The sequence below is a fragment of the Megascapheus bottae genome, chromosome 5 (genome assembly GCF_031878675.1).
Source record: "Megascapheus bottae isolate mThoBot1 chromosome 5, mThoBot2.hap1, whole genome shotgun sequence".
NCBI lineage: Eukaryota > Metazoa > Chordata > Mammalia > Rodentia > Geomyidae > Megascapheus > Megascapheus bottae.
This window is the reverse complement of record NC_143513.1, coordinates 71,475,311-71,498,789: the sequence shown is the minus strand read 5'-3', so window position 1 is coordinate 71,498,789 and position 23,479 is coordinate 71,475,311. Positions and strand designations below refer to the sequence as shown.

The following is a 23,479-nucleotide window of genomic DNA, read 5'->3' as shown; positions in this document are numbered from 1 at the left end:
AATACTGCTTGTCTGTTGTACTTCTACCACATAACTGCATTATGGCCATATGTCCAGGACTAAAAAGAACTGCAGAAGTAGGAATACAATAAAGCCTAAAATTTTGTTATCACTTGAAGTGTCTGCATTTTCTAAGTTAGCTTTAAAGCAATTGCTTATTTCTATCTAGGCACAAGGTCTGCAATTGGGTTAATACTCTTGAGGTGAATGCAGTCAATAGTTTCAGTAGTCAATTAGCTTGGTTTCCCCTAGATTGAACTAGTAGAGAAACAGTAAAAATAGCTCTCAAGCCAGTTTTGCAGAACGGTTTCTACAAAATGATTTACATTTTCCATAAAAAACAGATACCATAAATATGTAAGCAATCACATAAATATTTAAGGAATGCATTTTGGAGCTACATTTATTAGTGTTATAGTCATATGTGTACGATTGAAAAGTAGCTACCTTGGGACTAATTAAAATCACTCACCAATTAAATACTAACATTACAAATTAAAATTTACCTTTCATTTTTTTCACTTAAAGTGAAAGTTTGATTTTTTCTTACTTGTATTATTCAAAAAGTTACTGATTATTTACTAGATGGTACTGTTGGTTCACATCTGTAAGCCTAGCTATTAGGAAGATAGTAAACTGAAGATCGTGGTTTGGAGCCAGCCCTGGCTCACAAAGCTCATAGGTTCTTATCTCCAATTAACAGCAAAAAGCTGGAACTGGAGGTATAGTTCAAGCCCAGATAGCATATCAAGCCCTGAGATTAAGCACTAATACTAGCCAAAAAAACAAATAAAAAATCACCCACTAAACTAAAAAAATTGTCATATCAAAGACAGTCAAATAGATTCAACTGATTAAATATGGTGTGGTTTTGGGGCTGAAATCCTGGTAGTGAAAATAGATATTAAGTAAACAAAACAATAAACAAAAATCCATGAACCAGTCAAACAAAACCCCACAAAAACAAAACAATGTAAAACAATCTCCCTAAAGCAAAAGAACATTTAGTAATATACGGAATTGGGATAATAACACAATAACACTCGTTCATGAACTGTAATAAATGAACTGAAATACATTAACAAATGGTAAGTCTGGTGTGAGATGTTGCAACTTTAATGGAACCCAAAATTTTTTTGAATTAGAAAGTTAAAAAAAGTACACAATACTACCTTCCATTATGAACAACACATATTTGCTTTTATATACACTCTTACCATGGAATACCCTTTACATTTTTATAATTGGTTTATTTAATCAACAAGTAAATGCCTACTATGTGCCAAAATTTTTAAATTGACTGTAATGCCGAATTTTAAAACAACGCAAACAAACAGCATTCTTAGTTTGAGGGGCAAGAAACTGATTGACAGTCTCCCTTTGCTCAGGCTGGATGCTCACTCAGGTAGACCTCAGAAGCCAGGCACAAAGACTCACACAGCAAGCAAAGTCACCAAAGTACTTCCGTATGTGCTTTATAGGATGAATTAACCTTGGGATGACCAAAGGGATAGCAACTGCAGAAAGGCATGGTGGAATGAAAAGGAAGAAAGCAATTAAGCTCTTTTGGCTGAAATGGGCCAAAGAAAAGTAGTGTGAGTCCAAGGAGATGTAGAGAATGGCTCTCATTGAAGTGCAGTTATCTGAATTTAACTAGTGATTTGCAAGTGAATACTCAGGGTACTCTGGACTGCACAGATAGGTCTAACCACCCAGGAACAGCTTTAGGTATAGAGGGGAAAGACAGATAAAAATGAGGAAGAAAAATAAAAGGAAGCCAAAAGCCTAGATAAAATTTTCCCCTCAAAAAACATTAATTCTAAGTGCACAATCCCAAAAAGGACATAATGACACAGATAACTGTTAATGAGCTAGCTGCATGTTGCCTTGTCCCCAAAGCAGGACTTCACCTAACAGAACTGCTGTGTGCCTGAGAAAGTAATAAATGAGACTTGCAAGCTTAATCTGTAAACAAATATGAAGATGTTGCTCCTGTGGACACCGCGGTGATGACTCACCCTATCCTGCCTTTGAAGCAGGGCAAGAAAAACCTGATGGAGATTTATGAGTTCAGTATTTATTCTGGAAAATCAGTCTGTTGGGTTTGTTTGGTCACTTATGACAATCAATCAAAAGAATGGATTTAAGTGCTGAGTTCAGCAGAATGCTGGGTCTCACCAAATGCCAGACAGCCATGAGGTCATTATCCAAAGCTTTAGTCTAGAGAGAAACTCGAGACACTTACAGGAAACTCTCGTCTCCTGTTCATCCCTGGCTTCCTCTGTGACCAAGGCTATCAGTCTTCTCTGCATCTGTGGACTTTTGAAGCATACTTTTTCTTCAGGGCATATCCATTTGAGCACATCCACTCTCTAAAATCTTTTCCAAGGGTGGAGATCGAGTCTGGCCAGCACCATTTTGGATACATGGTGGATGGTAGGGTTTGGCATCTTTATCTTCATGGTGGGTGATGTGCATTCCTGAGTCCCAGAAGGCAGGAGCAGGAACTTGGACTGGCAGTTTCCTGTGACCTTGCCTCCTGACCTGACCTCATTTAGGTCCAGATCAGCTCAGCTGCCATTACATGATAGCACATGTCTCTGTGTTAGTGTCCTTGTCTCCTGTCTCCTGGATGTTCTCTGGTCACCATGATGTCCCAATTCAGCGTCTCCATTGGAGCTGAATTGATTTGTTGATATTGTTTTTTGGTCTTTCTTTCCTCTCTAGCCTTAATGGCTCACAATTGAGTTTTCTGTCCCCTTTTAGCTTTGATGCTCACTCTCCAGTCATTCCATCATTCAGTTGGCCTGCTCATTTTGTTGTCATGAAAATATAACAGTCACTTCTATCTTTCTCTCCTTCCATATTTTGTGATCCTGAATGGCATCTTTTTTTTCCTTCTGTCTCCACATAACCTACAATGCTCCTGAACCTACCTTCTGCCTGAAGACACTCTAGAATCTTCTAGTTTTCAATATCTCCTTTGTATTTACAGCACCAGCCATCTGAACACCATATTTAGTGCTCAGTTGAAAAATGGGTCTGCTCTTCTCAGATACCTAGGGATGAGAAATTCTGGTATACTAATTAATAGATTCCCTACTATCTTCCTGAAAAGTGTGAATCTTGCTTTAGATTCATATTGAATCTTGTATCATCTTGGCTAGTGATAGCCCAAATTGGGCATTTAAAATTTACTTAATAAGAAATAGTGATAAATATTAATATTTATCTTGACAAGTAAATATTAATCATTTAGTTGTATCAGACTTTCATCATGGGACATTATATGACTACGCCAGGCCATGCTTTATACAGACTATACATCAGATATTTGTTAGCCCATCTTTGATTTCTGTTACTGGATTAAGTGCACGTAAGTTGTGAACAGTATAGGATCCTTGAAAAGCAGGAAGAAAAATAGCTGTCTTCCTTAAACAGTTTATCTTTTAACTTTCAAGCTGAGGTAGTCTTGTTTCTCTCCCTCTTCATTTTCTCAACCAGAACATGTTTAAACCAAAGCTGCAATATCCAGACAGGGCAAAAATTACTTAGAATAAGAACCTCAAATATCCCCTCAGTACAGCAGTTCTCTGTCTACTCTCATCTGGTTCTTACCTGTAATCTCACCACATCAGCAATTCTGTTACTACCAAGAATGATAACTATCATTTGCTTAGCTGTTGAGCCAGCCTTTTTTTCTCATCCTAGTATCTTTTGATGGGATGCTCTTCCTCTTTTCTAACATTTAAGGAAAAGAAATAAATCTGAAGATGCCTTTGTTAGCAAGTAAAGTCAAATATATTTCAGGCAAAGCCAGCTCTCTAAAGATCTGAGTGACAGAGTGCTAATGTAGTTCAGTCCCTGTCAGCAGATCTGTCATAAGTCATTACCTTCTCTCCTCTTATCCAACAAAGAGTGGGCTGAAAGATCAAAATGGACAGCAGCCAATCAATGTCTCCAAATATTTATCCCAAATGAGTGCTGATTTGTAAAACAGTCCAGGTGACAAAATAAGCTGGTCATCAGCAGATCTACCTTTTACTCATGATAGAAAGTAAATTCTAAATCCTCACTTAAAACCCAGGGTTTATCTCTATATTGATGTCATTTTTAAACATCCTCATGCTCAAAGAAGTCTCTCAGCACATAGTAAAGCTAGTAAACCAATGCCACTCGCTGTAACTACTCTTCCATTCAGTAGTGACTCATAAACCCTCTCATTGTTCATAATTTTCAAGTTATGAAAAGCTGCATCTAACTTACATCTGCTCCAACTGAACTGTGTGAGATGATGGATTGTTGAACACATTTGGGAAAAGAGTGACATGAAAACACAAAAATAAGTGAGGTGATAAAGGGTCCTTATAAAATACATAGAACAAGCTGTAGATAACTTGACCCTTGTAAATATATATAGTTTGAGCTATAGAAAATTATCTGCAGACAAAAGAAAAACTATGCCTATTCCTAGCCCCATCATATCACTACAGAAGCCTACTTAACTATACTCCATAAGTTAGTCTTAATTTTTTTCTTTTCTGGGCTTTGCAAAAAGCTACTTGTAGACATTGTGTTAATCAAGAACTTGCTAAGAATGCTAGGCATATGAGATCCTATTTCTTTTTCTTTTAGAGGTAAGATTTTATTTTATTTATTTTTGTCAGTCATGGGGCTTGAACTCAGGGCCTGAGTACTGTCCTTGGACTTTTCCCAAGGCTAGTGCTCTACCACTTGAGACACAGCACTACTTCCAGCTTTTCTCTATGTATGTGGTACTGAGGGATCGAACCTGGGTCTTTGTGCAGGTTAGGCAAGCACTCTACCACTAGGCCAAATTCCCGGCCTAGAGATAAGATTTTAAAATAAAGATATTTATAAAAATTGAAATTGATCATAACGTGCTTTTTTGCACGCACACACACACATAAAATTAATTTCTCATTGGCTCACTTCACAGCCTTCTTTTTTTTTTGCCAGTCCTGGGCTTGGGCTCAGGGCCTGAGCATTGTCCCTGGATTTTGTCAAGGGCAGGGCTCTACCACTTGAGCCACAGCACCACTTCTGGCTTTTTGCTACATATGTGGTACCGAGGAATCAAACCCCGGTCTTTGTGCATGCTAGGCAAGCACTCTACCACTAGGCCAAACTCCCGGCCCAGCCTTACTTCTTTTTAAAAGAAATGTCTAGCATGTACTTTTAGAACTTGAATGCTCAGATTTTTCTAAGATACTAAAATCCTGTGCATGACTTCTGGTTAAGGTGCTTAAGCAGTGATTGGAGTTCGCTTTTGGAATTAAAATGCCTGAGGTTTGTTTTTCTATAAATGCTTAATTGTAGAATCTTAGGTTATGGTTGACTTTGTGACCAGCTTCTATGTATGTCTAAAGCATTTCTGTATAAACCATTGCAAAATTAGCAGGTCCTTATGTTGGTTGTCTAATCATGCATGAAACAAACTGTTGGTAATGACAAGTGAAGCCTATCATTTTTGTTGCAAAAATTTCTGTAGATGTTTCTTTTTTATTACAGTAATCTCTTTAATGATCATGGAATTTTTTTTTTTCCTGAACAGACTGGGCACAGAGACCAATAAGAGCCATGAAAATCCTGGGCTCTGGTGGCTCTCACACCTATAATCCTAGCTATTTAGGAGACTGAGATCTGAGGATGATGGTTAGAAGTCAGCCAGGGCAGGAAAATCTGTGAGATTCTTATCTTCAATTAACTACCAGAAAACCAGAAGTGGCATGGTGGATGAAAACAGAAGTAGAAAGTCTAGCATTGAGTGAAAAAAAAAAAAAGCTCAGAGACAGTACCTAAGCCTAGAGTTCAAGACTCATGACTGACTCTAACCCCCCCACCCCCCCATCCTGCCCACAAAAAAAGAGACATGAAACATCTTACTTCCCACAGGCCAGAGGAACACATGATTCCAAGATCCTTAGCTTATGAGGTATAGTTCAGGCACATGTCATTCTCTTTTTATAGATGAGGAACCCCAGGGAAGGTGTGTCTGGATTTGTCACTTAGCAGCCAATGAGCCAAATACATGCTTTCTATGCATTCCTTGCCTGTCACAGTAAAGCTCAGCAATAATTACTTTCCTAAATGGCTCTGAAGAATCACAACAAAGATTCTACAAAATTATAATGCATTAAACCAGTAATAAAATTAGGAATACAAAAAAGAGAACATAACTTGATAAAATGATCTGAAAACTCAGATGAAAATGATAAGATCCTGAAAGTCCCCATTAGTCATGAAAGAATTAATTTGCTCAGTTGTCTTGGAAGTGAACAGGTGTATGTTGAAAGCTACAGTGACAATCTAAATAATCAAAGGTAGGACTAAAGGCTGTTCTAGTACTGAATCCTCTAGGATAGAGGCTGAGACAGCCACAAATGGCTGGTTAGGGAAAAAAAAGAAAACCAACAACAAAAACAACTTCTAGAGAATAAATAAAAGATTAAGAATAAGATTCAAAGGAACTCAAAATTATAATTTGTTGGTGCTTTAGTAAAGATAAACTCACAAGAGTAAAATGCTGAGTTGAAGAGCTCAAGGACAGCGCCCAGGCCAAGAGTTCAATCCCCATGACCCACAAAAAAAAAAAAAGACTTAATAAGAGTGAGATGAGATCCCAAGATACCTCAGTTCTCAGACCTATTTTAACACAGGAGACCATTAACACCATGTCTCAGAACTTACAGGGAGGAAAAAAAATCAATTGATCAGCTCTTTTTCAACTTAATGATTTCCATGATGACTTCCAGCAGACCCTAAATGGGACTAATTTATTTGCAGTAATAAAGGCTGAATCTATGTTCTACTAGAGTGGAATGGCTACAACTGGCTCCCATGCAAACAACACTCTGATACAAAGTTCTTCATATTAATGTAATTTGATCTGATGAAAACAATATGCTCTTGTTGCTAGCCACACTTCTTTGGGACAACAGAAGATGTTACTGGCACTGCTTTGGCTTAGCTGGGAAGATAATAGGTTTGGGCATTATTTGTAATTATCTCTGGCAAATTATTTTACTGTAGGCAGCTGTGTCTCCCAACCTTCAATGGTGCTTAACTGCAATTCCAGCAATCACTTAGCTCTATCTAGAACTTTCATTTTGAATTTGTATGATCATTTAAAATTTAAATACTGCTACAGTGGAAAACTATGTAAATTTTATGTGTATTTTATCCTGTAACTTTGTAGTTGCTCACTTCCATGGGCTAAATAGCGTCTTTTTCTCCTATTCCATTCTCAATTATTTGACATGGATGTGACTATCTTGGAAACAGTGTCTTTGCATATTTAATTAAGGTAATGAGTTGGATGAGAGGGTACAGATCAGGAAGTCCATCTGGTCTGTAAATCCAAAGAACATATTCTCTAGGAGCCAGCAAAGAACAAACGGAAGTACAGGAGAGAAGCCATGTAAAGGAGGAGTGAGGGATTGGAGTTGTGATCAAAATCCGAAATACCAGAAGCCCCTGTGACCTGCAAGGGGCAAGGAAGGCCCCTTTTCTATAGCATTTTGCATAAATGTGGTAGCATAAAGTTCCATGTTTGTACTGGATTGATTTGGCAGCAATATGAAATTAATCCACTAGTTTTAAAGGTCATAGACACTGTGTACTGTTAATGCTTTTCATAAATGATCAGTAGGCAAACTTTCAGAAGAGAAGAAAGGAAGGAATATATCAACTCTTGCAATTATGTGAGGGTAGTAGGCAGCTTGAGAAAGAAGTTACTAGTGTTTGCTAGAATCCAAAGAGCAGAAAGAAAGTAAATAGCAGGCCAGCAGTGAAGAGAGCAAACGGAAAATCTAGATAGTGATAGAAGGAGTTGAGAAGACTTGAGCAGAGGTCAGAAAGTTCTAAAAGTGGGCTGGAGGGTTGGCTTAGTGGTAGAGTGCCTGCTGGAAAGTAAAGGCTGAGTTTAACCCCAATAATACAAAACAACAACACTGTGTAGTTGACAGTTAAAGAACAGGCAGATAACATGTCAATCAATGCTGATCAACACATGGGACAGGAGTTGGAAGGAAGAGGTATGTTTTGTAATTATTACTTCAATTAACCATCAGAGTGTTCCCATGCATAGAGTTTACTTCTGCCATCTTAAAGAGGAAGATACAGGTATACAGAGGCTAAACAACTTGGTTACAGACACAAAGCAATTCAGGAAAATAGCTGAATTTTCAGTCCATTTGCATCTAATTTCTAGGTTTAGTTACAAAGCTTGACTCCCAGTATCAAACAACATTCTTTTGAGCCTGATGCCTCAGTACCAACTGTGTAAGTTCTCCCACTTGGGGTAATATCTAATTTCATGGCGTAGAAAGCTCCAGGCCACTGGTATGAATTCTGGCTGCAAAGTAAGAGTGCCTGGATATCATAAAAACACTGATGATTATGCATGGCCAACTGATGACATGTGTGCAGTGGCGCTCTGCGGAAGTTCCTTGGTGCATTTCATGGCTGCCACCAGTGGGAATCACTGCTGCAAGTTGGCAGGTGGAAGTAGGAAGTGCTGTTGGCTGAGGAGGAGGTGAGAGGATGGTGTTTGCAGGCAGACTGTAGCTATTTCACTTCTCAGAAGGGACTGTGACAAACACCAGGGCGGTGAGGAAAATGAAATATGCTTTACATGTTTTAAGAGTGCTTACAACTTCTATATCCAGAGCTTCTGCTCCTCCACTGAGGTAGGAATTTGAGCGTGTATATTAGAAAAGCTGCTTCCATCTCACACTGCCTCATGTGGACAGAAAATGAGGATTCCACCCACCTGGGAAAGAATGCTACAAAATTCAGCAATGTGATATGCTACATCATGAAGCAGCTTCTGCTGCCATGGAAAATATTGTCTTTACAATGTCTAGAGCTGTAGGACACAATGTAGAACACCAAACTAAGAGCTTATAGCATCAGACCCTGTATCATCCCCTCTGGGCTGGCATAAGGATGTTGTGCTAAGGAAACATTTCTTAAACTTTGCCACACATCAAGTCACCTGGAGGGCTGTTTAGACGAGAGGCCCTGAGTGGGGTGATGGTTAGGAATGTGTATTTCTTACCAGCTTCCAGGTGATTTTGATGCTACACGCCATGGGCTACATTTTGCGTTGCTTTAGTCAGGGGCAGAAGGGGTAGGGAATGTCTCAAACCATAACTGGAAAGCAAGCCAGTGGATCACAACATAAAAAGACAGGCTATGTCTCAGATATGTACCTTTTAAAAAATACAGGTTACCGGCTATATAGCTAGGGAGTAAGTAAGTACTCCAGTGGGATAGGGGAGGTAGCTGAACTTGGACCATGAAACACAGTTTACCCATTGGCCAGTATGATACATAAGGGAAAACTATGAGGCATTAGTCACCTTACTTCTGTCTTTTCTTTTTTAAACATGGAACTAAAGTGAATCCCTGTTAATTCTTTCCTTGGGTCTGAGAGATGAGCAATTTGTAGTTGGTAGAAGAGAGACAAGCCTATCTCAATTGATAATTTCCTATGGTTATTGTTCAGAATGCTGGATATAGAATCCCCAAACTGTATCTAGAATGGGACTGAGAAGGAATTTATCTTAAGACATTTCCGTAATTTAGTTTGAATCAGCATGAATTACAATAGGTGAGGGCCTTTTTAAAGAATTATATGATGGTGGATGGAAGATGCTCAAATAGTAAGACCACGAGATATATCTAATCTTACCATCATTCTGGGAGCATAAGAACTGTGACTTTTTAGTGTAAGCTTTATCTAAAACTTCAAATTCAAGATCATGAAATTTATAGTATGGGAGAAAATATACACATAACTCCTTAAACTAGGAAGACACCATTCATTCATTCTTTTACATTCATTTGTTTATTAGACATGGAGTGCCTCCTCAATTTTCTAGTTATTTTAGGAATATTTTTAGAAAGTGTAAATCCAAGAGCTAATCAATGGTTAGATGTATGCACATATATACACATGTAATGCACATTTCATATGTACATATATATACACTATAGCATACTACCATATATATGCATAGATATACTGTACATGTGTATATATATGTATGTATCTAAATATGTATATATATGTCTATATAGACACATAGGTAGTACAGCATATGCTATAATACTATGCTATGGTATATACTATACTATTTTCTTATTTCTTTGTGAGGCAGTATGGAAGGTTAAAGGATTTATGAGTGCTTCTCTAACTAGGCTAAAATCCCAGTCCCAACTTCCAATCTGTTGCAGATAGGCACTTTTATGAGATATTATAAAAGTGAATCACTAAAAGAAATGTTAAACTTCATAAAAATATAAACAGTCCTGAGCTTTTATTTGATTCAACAACATCAAATTGCTAAACAATACCACCGGTAACCACTACCAGTACCACTATACCAAAGTGCCTCAATAGTTAAAGTCTCAAAGTTTCTGTGTTTGGTGGCATAGTGCTAACACACAGCCTGCAAACAACCAGAATCTTCAGACTGTGATAAGTAGACCTGGTTTACAGCATAGATTTCTGGCTTATAATGATCAACTGTGAATGAGTTTTATTTTTCTTAGCCATATGACAATGGGGAAGCTATTTAATTTAACTGTATTTCTTTATCATAAAACCTTCACAGAAGTCCCTGCCATACAATCAAAACAGGTATAAATCAATGCATACTTAGAATTCAGAAGTATCAAGTTCCCAGCAAATGCTACGGTTAGCTCCAAGCATCACTGTATTTTTAAGATTGCTGTCATTAGTGTTATTTCTCCTTCTATTGTTACACCTAATACTACTTTTCTGTATCACTGTGGGCCATCCATATAACCACAGCTCACGATGGATGACTTCTTCGGGGGCCCCAACTCTCACTGTACTCTGGCGATACCATTTCTTCTCCCTGCCCTTGATTTCTGCTATCTGCTGTTAGAACACCAGAACATAGTGCTTCAGTCACTCCTTTCCTGCTGGTTCCCTTTTTCCCTTCTGGTAGATGTGACAGAAACTGAGATCAACTCTGCAACTGTATACAAGCACCCATAGGCATGACCCCGTACACATGAATACCTGAAATATTTGGATGCCACTTCCCAGGGGCAAGGACAAAGTGACCTGGGATGCTCTTCCCAGGGCATTCTACACTGCAGCTGCCCATCAACAAGCTAACAAAAATAGCACAGAGATGGCTGTCCTTCCACGGGCCTGGAGAATTCAGTTGGGCTGCTACATAATGACTCCAGGGTGCTGCCTCTGGGGAATGCCAAAGCCTCTCTTCATGGACCAGAGAGTAACTGCAAAGGACATCTTTAGATTGCATGTAACTGAATATATAACCCATCTACCTCTATCATTTCTCCAAGCTCTCATTTTAACAGTTGTCTTTCATACTTTCAGCTAATTTTTTTTTTTGGCAGTCTTGGGCTTGAGCTCAGGTTCTGAGCATTGTCTTGGACTTTCTCAAGGCGAGAGCCTCAGCACCATTTCCAGATATTTTTCTATGTATGTGGTACCGAGGAATTGAACCCGGGTCTTTGTGCACGCTAGGCAAGCACTCTACCACTAGGCCAAACTCCCGGCCCCCAGCTAATTTTTTTTTTTTTTTTTTTTTTTTTTGCCAGTCCTGGGCTTGGGTTCAGGGCCTGAGCACTGTCCTTGGACTTTCTCAAGGTTAGCACTCTACCACTTGAGCCTCAGCACCATTTCCGGCTTTTTTTTTTTCTATGTATGTGGTACCGAGGAATCAAACCCGGGTCTTCGTGCATGCTAGGCAAGCACTCTACCAGTAGGCCAAACTCCCGGCCCCACAACTAAAATTTTTGAGAATTGTTTTTTTTCCCTTAGATTAGCTATCTAAGATTAGGAGTAAAAATATCAAGGAGACATAGACTCACGTTTAAGAAACATTGAAATTTGAGTATGGGAAATCAAGTGAGAAGATAATTTACAATGATTATAAAGCAAGAACATTTCTTGGGATGGGAAAGGAAGACAACCATGTCTTCATTTGCTTTTTCAGCCTCATAACTCTAAGAAAATTAAATGCATTTATTATCTGCACTTCCAGCACCTTGAATTTTCATAAAATAAAACTTTGATGAAAAAGGAGAGCAACAAAATAACCAAATAACAAAGCAGGTGTTTTAGCTCTACAAACAAATTTTGAGGTTAATGGCCTGAATGGTTTTAGTCTCAAGATTTATTCACTTACATATAATTATACCTTGACAAGGGCAAAGAAAGAACTGGTAACACTGCTGTTCTCCAGCATGAGAATGAAGTAATTGGTTTAAAGGCACAATTCCATATATAGAATGGCTGGTGAGGTGGTGGGAACTGATCTGACAGGCACCTTGTCTACAGGTGAAATTTAGCTGGCAGTATGTTGCTCAGATTATGGTCATCTGGTTGGGAGTTTTACTGTGTCTTTGTTACTTAAGCGGAAGGGAATGTTTAATAAGACAGTGTCTCTAGTTCTGAGATTCACTTGGTAGTGCAGTGAGTCTTCCGGTTAAATTCAGTACAGTAAAAGTGTTTAAGTCACTTTGTGTGAGTATATAGTATAATGCTTCAGAGAAATAAATATTAAATGGCTTTCTGGTGGAAAAAGGACTAGCTATATGGTCAGAGCATAAATGTAAACAAATTTTCATCAGTCTCATTTTTCCATTTTGACTCTGCAGGTATTTATAACTCTCAAAACTTATTCACTGCATGTATCCATTCAGCCATTCATCTCTTCATGCATGAATTTAATAAAGTATTTGAACATTTCCCCACTGTCTGTAATTCTACACTATGTTTTTGGAGCTTAACTTTTATTGGGGAAAGACAGAAGCCAAGTTAGGAAAAAGTGTTAACTATAGTTGTGATAAATGTTAACTAGGTGAAAAAAAAAACCCACCTCCTACTTTTGGGGCTGGGAAATGCATGCCTTTGGGGATCCTGACACGAAGAATATTGTGATTAGATAATTTATATGAAGAAATATTAAGATAACTTACAGAGGTGTGGACAGTTCTCAAGCTATAAAAGGTGTTGAAGCATTCAAAGACTAGAATTGCAGACAGCTAAAATCAAGGACAAGGAGAAGACATGGTGTCACCAGAATGTAGGGAGAGCTGGGGCTGTGGAAGAGGTCATGTGGTATGATCTCTGGTTATACATGGAGGAACCACAGCCTGGATCATGATCCAAAGAGGGGAGGAAGAGAGAAAGAAATCATTCAACCTCTTTTGCCTCTCACCTTCCAGTCTCATGTGGGTGCTTTCCATTGGTACAACATGACCAGAAGCTACCTGATTAAGTAGCACCACCCAGAGTGTTCACACTTAGGATTTACAATGCCTAAAGGGTAAAGGGAAGGAATGGTGGGAAAAAAGTCAGCAATGAGGACCTGTTTAGGTAAGGCAGTCAGAAAACTGCAGTTGCAGTGGAAGTGGCACTGTAACTAAAACTCAGAGAAAAGATCTGGGCCTTGCTAAGAGCCAGTGAAAGGTAATTCAGTGGAAGAGTAATCCAGTAGAAGGAGAAAATGCATGCCACTGTCATTTCCCCTCATTTGCAACCAGGCCCAGAACAGAGCCCTCATCTCCAATTCAGTAAGAGACAACGCAAGCAAGTATCTGCCAGCACAAGATGTATTTATTCAGTTTTCTTAATATCACAGATAGATGAATTTGGGTAATCAGATAAAAAGAATGCTCCTAACTATAATACCTAAGCAGATCTGTAATTCTAATGTACACAAAAGGAAAAACCAAGGAAGGCATAGAGTAAGGCACAGAAAGGCATGTGAAGGTATGTAAATGAAGCAAGTATAATATGTTCTGTTTATGCAGTTTCTTTTTTGAAGAACTTATATCTTCTACCCTTGAGTATTCTCATACTGCCCAACTTCCATAAAATGTGGTTTAGTGTACCATGTTCTTTTAAGCAAACACTACAAAGATTACATTGCAATTTAATAATACAGACCAAAAATTTGCACTTATTCTAATTTTCTTTCAGTTTTATGTTTCTAAGTTATTAGCTAAAATGCATATGAAATAAATACCTCAAATTTGTTAATCAACAATGCCTAGCAACAGGCAATTTTATTTCTATAGCACAAAAACCATTTCTTTATGAGGTAGAAGTAAAATTTTCAATGACTAAGATGACTTGAATTAAACAATCTGACTTTTAAAAGCCAGTGTATTAGTTCCAATTTTTGGTGAGCTAGTCAAGTTATTTATAGCAAGTCTCCCCTCAAAAGGTATATAGAGAGTTTTCTACTGGTAATTGAGGTTAGGTGGAGTAACTAAGTTCCTTCCTGTTAATCCTTCTTACTCTGTTATGCATTTACCCATTTAAAAAATTTCCTGTCAAGGACATATTCTAGGCCAACAATGAAACCTAGCCTGCATATTAATGAGACTCACCATCTCCATACTCAAAGTTAACCGTTTTTTTCCATCCTTAACAATTGTGAGGAATTTCCATTATCCAACTATATTAGACCTAAATTTCCCTAGTGTCTATATAATTTATTTCTTCTTGTTTTGTCCCTGATGAATATGGAAACAGATGGTAATTGTTCTTTTTTTAAATAAATGAGTCTTGCCAAGTCGATAAGAAATGCTGACAAAATATTATGCTGTAGTGTATCATTACCTGGAGGAGAGGCCGCTGAACACCCAGCACCTTCATGGTATCTGCATTAGCTAGAATCTTCAAGGGGTCAGATGTTTTAGTGACCCCTTCAATTTCCTTGTCAATCTCAGCCAAGACTTGATTGAGGAAGATGTTTTTGATGTACACGGTGAGAAACTCTCGAAGTGGACACTGTTTCGTTGGGCCAAGTTCCAAGGCATGCTCAATCTCTTGAATGAATCTAGAAGACAGAGTTAAAAGATAGTTAAATATGTCAGAAAAATACATCTATCAATACCACACTATACATAGGTATCCATGGCTATTCTCGTGGAGAGGAAGACATCAATAGATTCATACATAACTTTTTTCTTTTAAGAATAATTTACTAATTAAATAGAATAGCATAATTACCAAACCAGAGAGGAAATAATTTTGTCAAGAAGGACATATATAGGATGAGTAACAAGGTGGGGGTTAAAAGAAGGGGATACTGAGAAAAAAAGAGAATAGAAGAATCTCACACAAACATATATATACATAGGCACATATATGCAATGTATATGTATTCATGAACACAGCACAATTAAATCTATCCAATGCTATTTGAAAAGGTAAGTGGAGAGATAGGAAGGATGGGAATATAGTGGAAGAAGTGAACTTGTTCAAAATATCCTGGATGCATGTATGAAAATATAACAATAAAATCCCTACATACTACAAATACATGTTAATTCAAACATAAATACATAAACGAAAGGAAAATAGTACAAGAGGCAAAGAAAAAGGGATAATAGCCAAAAACAAAATTAGGGTAATATTATATGTGTACTCACATATGCAAGTATTTCTCATTGAAAGTTTCACAAGTATAAGAGAGTGAGGAAAGCTGGGGAAGGGGAAGAAGGAAGGTGCATGGAGGGAGAGGTATGGGGGAAATAGCAAGGGAAAGGAAAATGAATGGTAGGTAATCTTTAACTTCTTAATGCTACTGGGTCTATAGATGAAAAAAGGGAATGGGACATGAGTCAGGGGACAAAGAAGAAGGTCAACTTTATTTGTAACATTTTTACTAAGCCAACTAAAGTGTACCTAAGAGAAACTAATGAGTCTCAGAGATGAGTGTGGAGATGGTTTGTTTTTTTTTTTCTTGCCAGTCCTGGGCCTGAGCACTGTCATTGGATTTTTCTCAAGGCTAGAGCTCTCCCACTTAAGCCTCAGCACCACTTCCGGCTTTTTCTAAGTATGTGGTACCAAGGAATCGAACCTGGGTCTTTGTGAATGCTAGGCAAGCACTCTACCACTAGGACAAACTCCTGGCCCTGAGATGTTTTGTTTTAACTTTAAAAAAAATAGGGACAAGTCCTACTTTTGGTGGTTTGCTATTCTGAAATTTAGCTTACCACAGTTTGGGTACATAGCATCATCTATCCACCAACATGGATTAAATCCCATAGAGTGACAAACAGTTACCATAGTATTTGAATAATTGCATAAAGTTGAATGTCTATTACTAGTTCTTGAAAATTCTCTAAGCAAGTAACTGGTACATCTTGACCAATAACCAGTTGCATTACTTTGTCTGGGTCTATTAGTAACTCTTCACCCCATGTTGGCTATTCAGTTTCTTCAGACAGCAAAGTGTGTGGTTATGTCGTCTTCTTGTCTCCCAGTAACAAGCTCATGTGATATTTTATAAACATGGATAATAGCGAGTGGGAACTGGCTAATACAAACAAAAAAACAAAACTAAATTTGAAATATTGCAATCCAGCTAGAAAAGAAATACATGTTCCTGGAAAAATGCTGCTATCTGAGAGAAATAGGTAACCAGAGGCAAATTCTCCACATAAGTGAGGAAAGTGTTTATGACAAAGGGAGGAAGGGTAGGAGGAGAGATAGGATGCAGAGAGTGATGCTGGCACAAAACTTCACTTTAAAGGAACTCTTAGATTGTTCACCAGGAAAAAAAAATGAAGAATAAAGTGCTGATCCAAATATATTGTCATGGCCTGGAATAGATGATCAGGCTACATTGTATTGTGTGCAGAAGAAAGCCCAGAAAGCACTGTTCAAGCTATTTCTAATAAGTTTCTCTCTCTTTAAAAAAAAAAAAAATTGTGCCACTCCTGGGGACTGAACTGAGAGCCTCAGCACTGTATGTGGTATTGAGGAATCGAACCCCAGTGTGCTAGGCAAGCACTCTACCACTAGGCCAAACTCCTGGTCCTCTAATAAGATCCTTAAAAGGAAATAACTTCAATTCTCAATGTTATTATATTATAATGAACTTCATACATCTTATTTTCTTACTTTCATTTCTATCTATTTTATTAATATGTAGCAGTTTCAAAAGTCACAAAATATTGACAATTTTCTCTGTTGATTAAGACTTTACATGGTTTTAGCTTGCAATCAGTTCCACAAAGCTATGCGAAAAGAGCTGCCTTTACTTTTTTTTTTGTTTTGAAAGAGGAAAAGAAATGAAGACAAAAGATGAATAGTTAATTGGGAAGATATGTTCCCAATTTAGATCACAGATGATGATCACAGAAGAAAACCCCACAACAAAGTAGAAAAGTGATCAAAGGACATAAAACCATCACTTAAAGTTGGGCACAGTGGCTCATGCCTGTAATCCTAGCTATTCAGGAGGCTGAGATCTGAGCATCAAGGCTCAAAGTCAGCAGGGACTCTAAAGACCTTGAGACTCTTATCTCCAATCAGTCACGAGAAAACCTGAAGTGGGGCTGTGGCTCCAGGGGTAGGGAAATAGCCTTGATCTGAAGAGCTCAAGGACTGCACCAGGACCAGAGGTCAAGCCCCAGGACCCACTATAAAAATCACTTAGAATAAATAAAGACAACAGATGTAAATACACATACAAAAATCCCAATTTTATAAACAGAACAATACAAAATAAACAAGTTTCATAACAAATTTCAGAGCAGTGTAACTGGCCAAATTTTAGAAGTCTAAAGCACAGTTAGTAGCCATAAACATGGGGAAGAAGCATTCTCATACATTATTGATGGGAGTAGAAACAAATACAACTCTTATGAAAGACAAGTAGTCACCACTTATTCAACATTAAAAGGCATTTACATTTGAACCAGAAATAACACTTCTGGGAAATTCTTCTAGCAGCTATAGTAAGTCTAACTATGTACTTTATACATAGGTCATTTCAACATTATTTTTTATGGCAAAAGACTGGAAATAACCCATTAATCGGGCAAAAATAAACCTATAGTAAACTACAACTTATAACATAGAGCACAGCTTTCTGTGATCACCAAATGGGACAATTTTCCAAGTACTAATATGAAAAGATTTCCAGAATGTAGTGTTAACTGAAAAAAGAGAATACACAGGTCACTATGCATTTAATAGTTTTTACTAAAATAACCTCTGTATTTATTCTCCCTTATTTACTTAAAAGAATTCCAGGGAATTTTTTCCATCCTATAAAAAGCAGAGGTGGGAGTGAGTCTGAGAAAAAAGTAGGAATTCTACTTTTAAATAATAACTTTTCAGTAATAACTAAGAATGTATTAAGTATTCAATTAAAATTAAATTAGAAAAAATTCAAATCATGAAGACTGTATTTTAAACTTGCTTTTGACTCAGACCATATTAAAGTTTGGCATACACTTCCTTTAGTTGGTTAACTTAAGAGATTATTTAATAAAACTATATATTGCACATAAGCTTTTAGACTGTCAGTTAAATATTCCATTTTCCCCCAGTAAATGCTTTCTATTTTTTGAAGCTTTTGTTATGATAAAGAAATTACTGTTTCATAAAGTCAGGTAATGAACTCATTTCATTTGGAACAGTGTTACCTCTCTGCTCATCTTCTCCCTTCCACTCCACTCTTGGACAAGCTGAGCCTGGGAGTTATCCTTGAGCTCTTCAGTGCAAGGCTACTGCCCTACCCCATGAACCACAGCCCCGCTTCCCATTTTCTAGTGATTAACTGGACATAAGACTCTCAAGGACTTTAGTGCCCATAATGGCTTTGAACCATGATCTTCAGATCCTGAGTAGCTAGGATTACAAGAGTGAGCTACCATGCCCGGTTTATATACTTCATTTTCAACATAGTTTCTACTGTAAACACTCCATTTTTACCCTTATAATATATACAAGAGGGTTTCTAGAAAAGGATGGTATATAAACCGTGCCCGGTTTATATACTTCATTTTCAACATAGTTTCTACTGTAAACACTCCATTTTTACCCTTATAATATATACAAGAGGGTTTCTAGAAAAGGATGGTATAGTGGTGTTCACACATGTTCATCAAAATGAAGGGGAAAAAAAAAGAATTCAGGAAAAGAAAGTGGTAATTAAGAAGGCTAGATACAGAAAAACAGCACCTTAACTGATGCTATTATCATGGAAAAGGAAGAAAAAGCATGATTCAAAACAAGATCTCATGAACCCTTAAGGAGAGGATAAATAGAAGAAGGCAGGAAAAATGGGAGAACTAAAAACAGCAAATGAACCTCATCCAGGAATTTCAAGGTCTTGAAATCCTACATTCTACCAGGCTACCCCTTTTGGAACTCAGATAATCCTTAGAAACTCGTGCCAGGTAAATCCTGTCCAAAATAATAATAATAATTACTAGTGTGGTAGTGAGCAAATGCAACAATCTTTTAATATTTAAATATTATGAGTCTCAATTATCAGAATCCCTATGCACTCTCTTAGAAAGATTTAGAAAAAGTTTTCTGAGCAGAAAAAATTTCAGTTTCAAAAATGTTTAACATTTATTACAACAAGATTTTTTTGAAGCTATAATCAACCACTTCCTAAATAGTGACAAAAGTCTCTAAATAATCTGTATTTTCTTTCTAATCCTGATATTTGGGTTTGGTGTCTGTAACACATGAAGTCACTACACGCAGAACTGGTAGAGGGGAGATTTCGCTTACATACAAATCATTCATTCCCTAAAGCATACACATCTATCCCCAATGACAGACTCAGGCGGATGTTGTCATTTCTATCTGGAGGGGACCTATTCAACATGTTTCCAAATCTGCTTTCAGAGCTTCAAGGGACCCTACTGTGCAGAAACAACATAACATGTGAATGAGAATGAAAGAGAAAAATGAGGGCTGCCTTCTCTGCCCCTTCTCTAGTCAAAATCAGGTAGAAGTAGGGGCTGGGGAAGAGGGATGGTGGGAAGATGTTGGTCAAAAGATCTTAAATCCAGTTATACAGGAGGAACAAACTCAAGAGATCTTCAGTCATGGTCACTATTGTTAACAATAATATTTTGGCCTGGCACGGCAGCTCACACCTATAATTCTAGTTACTCAGGAGGCTGAGATCTGAGAATCGTGATTCAGAGTCACTCTGGGTACTAAAGTCCATGAGACTTTTATCTCCAATTAACCACCAGAAAATTGGAAGTGGCACTGTGGCTCAGGGGGTAGGGTGATAGCCTTGCACTAAAGAGCTCAGGGACAATGCCCAGGCCCAGCGTTCAAGTCCCATAACTGACCAAAAAAAAAAAAAAAAAAAAAGGTTATTTTGTATAACTGATAATCAAAGTGTGCAGATTTTTAGTATTCTTCTCATTTTGCCAGTCCTGGTGCTTGAACTCAGGGTCTAGGCACTGTCCGTAAGTTTTCTCAAGTCTAGCAGTCTATTACTTGAGCCACTGCAACACTTCCAGCTGTTTCTGTGTCCGTGGAACAGAGGAATCAATCCCAGGGCGTTGTGCATGCTGAGCAAGCACTATACCACTAGGCCATACTCCCAGTCCAGTTTTAGGTATTCTTTTTTTTTAAACTGTAAATAATAGTTATATTATAACTATATAGTTATATTTGCCAGATAGAATGAGCAATATTTTACACACATTGATATCCCTTCTCATGTTTTTGTCCCCATTTCCCTCCACCCACCCCCACTGCTCATCTTGTCCCCCCCATCCCTTTCCTATTTCAAATAAACAAATAGACATATATACAATATACCAGATTACAGCGTAAGATATTGTAACAATATGAGAATAACCAAGGGACAACAAAAGAAATGAGAAATAACATAGCACACTAAGAACAACCTTCGCTCTTGTTTCCATATCCTGGAGGTCCTTTCATTTAGCCCCATCCTATATGTCTCTAGGTTTTGAGCTATTGTAATCTTCTGCTAGGAGATTCCAAGGCTTGTACTATTTATTACAAATGAGGGAAACTGTTGAGCCTATGTTCCTTTGGGTCTGTCTTATTTCACTTGCTATGACTTTTTCCAAGTCTTTCCATTTCCTTATAAATGGGGTCATGTCGTTCTTTCTGATGGCAGGATAGAATTCCATTGTGTATAAATACCATATCACGTTGACCCAATCATCTACTGAGGGACATCTGGGTTGATTCCATATATTTATTTCCTATGGTAAGTAGTGCTACAATGATCATCATTGTGCTAGTGGGTTGAGTATGTCCTTGTTTCTGGGTGATTGGGTAAATACCAAATAGTGGAACTGCTGAGTCTCAGGGGAGCTCTATGTTTAGCCTTTTAAGGCACTGCCACACTGGTTTCCATAGTGGTTGAATGAGTTTACACCCCCACCAACAGTGTAGTAGCGATCCCTCCTGGCCATATTCCTGCCAGCATCTGTTGTTATTAGATTTCTTGATTATGGCCATTCTAACTGGAGTGAGGTGGAATCTCAGAGGTGTTTTGATTTGCATTTCTTTTATGCCAGACATATTGAGCATTTCTTCATGTGTCTATAGGCCATTCTTATTTCTTCTTTAGAGAAGTCTCTCTTTAAGTCTTTGGCCCATCTTTTACTGGGATGGTTGTTACTTTGGAGATTAGTTTTGGAGTGATTCAACTTTTTTAGCTGTTGATATATTTTAGATATGAGGTCTTTGTTGTATGGTTAATGAAGACCTTCTCCTACTCTGTGGGCTTGATATGTCTGGCATAAAAGATACACTAGGTCTCCTTGGCACAGGGTGAAAATTTCTTAATAAAGACCAAGAAACACAACAAATTAAAGAAAGTTTGTATAAATAGGACTCCAGTTTTAAGTATTGTTATCATGAAACATGCTTACCATGTAAATGATAGGTGTGTAAAACAATTAATTAAGTTCACCATTCCAAAATGTATGTATATTTGAAAACACAATAATACCCTAAATACATAGGATTTTTTATTCGTTAAAAATAAAAACACAATAAAAAAGATGGGCTCTGGGTGTGGTGGCTCATGATAATTCCAAACTAGGAAAATCCTAGTTTGAAGTTAGACTGAGCAAAACGTAAGACCTCTTTCTCAAAAATCTAGGTATGATGGTGTGTATCTGTAATCCCAGCCATGTGAAAGTCATATATAGGAGGATCACAGGTCTGGGATGGCCTAAGCAGGCAGCTTGATACCTATCTGAATAATAATGACAGCAGAAAGAGCTGGAGGCATAGCCTAGCAAGTAAAAAGCTCTGAGTTCAACCCCAGTACTGACCCCCATTTAAAGTTAGAAGCCATTTACTGAATTGGCCAAGTGCTCTTTGTTGGGGGCAGAAAGGACCGAGAAAATGACATTCCTGGCCATCTGGGATGAGAACATCCTTCATTGTCACTGGGGAGGAAGGATGACTCAAGGAAGCAGAGCATTCAGCATGCAGAGCTTTGAGTGGAACACATGGACTTGACAGGTCCTCTCACCTTGAGTGTGTGAGATGGGTCTACATAATCCTCTATGTAGAGCATCTAATTCACAGGACTGTTCTCATGATTAAGTGAGGAAATATAAATGAAACACTCAGAACAGAGACTGACATGCAGGTAGTTGCTAAAGTAAATAACTGACATGTCTTTCATCTTGATCCATACTTCCAGGAACTGCTATGTGTCCTACTAGTCTAGTATTTATTTATATCTGAGATCCAGACGAACAACTGAGAATGAAAAAGAAAGCAAAATCTCCCCTGGTTTCCATCATGACCTTAAAGGGAACCCCTTCTTGAGAGTGTTCCGTATTTCCCTAGATTTTCACATTGTTTCTTTTGTGCAATGATTGTTCCTACTACATTTTCCCCCTGCTCTTTTACAGAACAATGAACATTCCTTTTAATAAATCTTAAACCAGTTATCTACTGGGAAAAATTAATACAGCTTCCAAATTTATTATAGACAAAACTACAGTGACAATCTTCATTTTGCTTCTGTTGAACTATTTCCTATAAGGTAAAGTATTGCAAGTAGCTCCTCACCCTTTTCAAGGCAAGGCTGCTTGAGGTCTTTCACATAGTATTTTTTTTTTTAATGATCTGGTATATGTGGGTGAGGTGAGGGGAAGGGAGAGATAAAGGTATAGAATAGAATCATCAAAAAGCTCATTTTTTTTTTCCCCTTCCGACAAGGCTCGTAATCAGCAATATGGAAGTAAGAAATCACAGAGTTTTTAACAGTGAAAAGAGTCTCATTTGGAAAGAAAGCACTTCACTTCAAAGTTAAACTCCAACACAGATGGAACCCTGTCAGAAAGGGTATTATCTCATCTCAAGAAGTGCATTCACACTGGGGATTTCCCAGCCCTGTGCAGGATGAGCAGACAAATGTCGAGTGCAGGTACATCTGTGCATGTGGAAAAGGAGACAATGAAAATCAAAGAAAAGCATTTACATAAGGCAGTATGTACAGTGTCTAATTACAGGGTTTTGAGGAACACATATCCAATCCAGCCTCCTAAATGTAAGACTATAAAGCAGGATAAATCCAAATATGCAATCAATGAGAGCACACAAGCAAGTCTCACCACTTTCAAATGCTTAAAACATGGATTTCATTTCCTAATTTTTAAT

General features: G+C 37.8%; 1 protein-coding gene across 1 annotated transcript in view; it reads right to left on the bottom strand.

Moving 5' to 3' along the window:
- Positions 1–23,479, bottom strand: part of Exoc4 (exocyst complex component 4) — a 662,437-nt gene that overhangs the window by 187,580 nt on the left and 451,378 nt on the right. The window contains exon 11 of the mRNA XM_090333323.1: positions 14,663–14,882. Within this exon, the coding sequence (XP_090189449.1) occupies positions 14,663–14,882 (220 nt within the window). The remainder of the gene's footprint in view (positions 1–14,662; positions 14,883–23,479) is intronic.